The sequence below is a fragment of the Buceros rhinoceros genome, unplaced genomic scaffold (genome assembly GCF_000710305.1).
Source record: "Buceros rhinoceros silvestris isolate BGI_N320 unplaced genomic scaffold, ASM71030v1 scaffold21959, whole genome shotgun sequence".
In the NCBI taxonomy this organism is placed as follows: domain Eukaryota; kingdom Metazoa; phylum Chordata; class Aves; order Bucerotiformes; family Bucerotidae; genus Buceros; species Buceros rhinoceros.
The window spans coordinates 1-854 of record NW_010431201.1 but is presented as its reverse complement, the minus strand read 5'-3'; the positions used below and the strand labels follow the sequence as shown (position 1 = coordinate 854).

The window sequence follows — 854 nt, the reverse complement described above, 5'->3', positions numbered from 1 at the left end:
AGCACCCCCGACTGCCGGCTGGAGGGAGGCTTCCTCGACTACCTTGAGGGGGTCTTCTGCGTCTTCCCCCCCCAGCTGCTCCCCCTGGCAGTCACCCTCTACGTAAGGATGGGAGTGGGGGCAACGCTGCTGGGGGATGCTTCGCTTTGAGGGCGCAGGGACCCCACCGACCCCTCTCTCTGGCATCCCTGACCCCACAGGCTCTCTGGCTCCTGTACCTGTTCATCATCCTCGGCGTGACGGCGGAGAAGTTGTGAGTAACCCCGTGGAGGATGAGGGTCCTCAGGGTGAGCAGGGAGCCCCGTGGTCCCGGAGCAGCCCCGTCACCCCCCTCCACCTCCTCCTCTGCCCTTCCAGCTTCTGCCCCAACTTATCGGCCATCTCCACCAACCTGAAGCTGTCTCACAACGTGGCAGTATCCTTGTGTGGGTCACGGGGGACCTCAGCCGGGGAGGGGGATGCAGGGACAGGGCAGGGGAAGGTGGTTGTGATGGGGTCACTTTGTGTCCCCTTGGCACCGTGTCAGGAGAAAACAATCCAGCGTGAGCTGGAGGCAGCGGTGGGGCGAGCGGTCACGTGCTGGCACCCGGAGGGAGTCCAGTGGTTTTGGAGTGTCCCCATGTCCCCATGGGGAGGAAGCCACCAGGTCTTTTCCTTGACGTCTCCTCTCCATGGTGTCACCTTCCTGGCCTTTGGCAATGGGGCACCAGATGTCTTCAGTGCCGTGGTGGCCTTCTCTGACCCCCGGACGGCCGGGCTGGCCATCGGGGCCGTCTTTGGTAAGGAGACCCCCGGACCAGCTCCTTCCTGGGGGCTGCTACCTTGGTGGGTGGTGATGGGGGGGAGGGACATTG

At 64.3% G+C, this 854-nt stretch overlaps 1 protein-coding gene across 1 annotated transcript; it reads left to right on the top strand.

Moving 5' to 3' along the window:
* Positions 1 to 2: 2 nt before the first annotated feature.
* Positions 3 to 779, top strand: LOC104499799 (sodium/potassium/calcium exchanger 6, mitochondrial-like; the record flags this gene model as incomplete). The annotated part of the gene is made up of 4 exons (XM_010143354.1): positions 3 to 102; positions 201 to 253; positions 358 to 415; positions 647 to 779. Coding segments are annotated over 4 exons (344 nt in total), but the record flags the coding sequence as incomplete, so codon positions are not given.
* Positions 780 to 854: the final 75 nt, after the last annotated feature.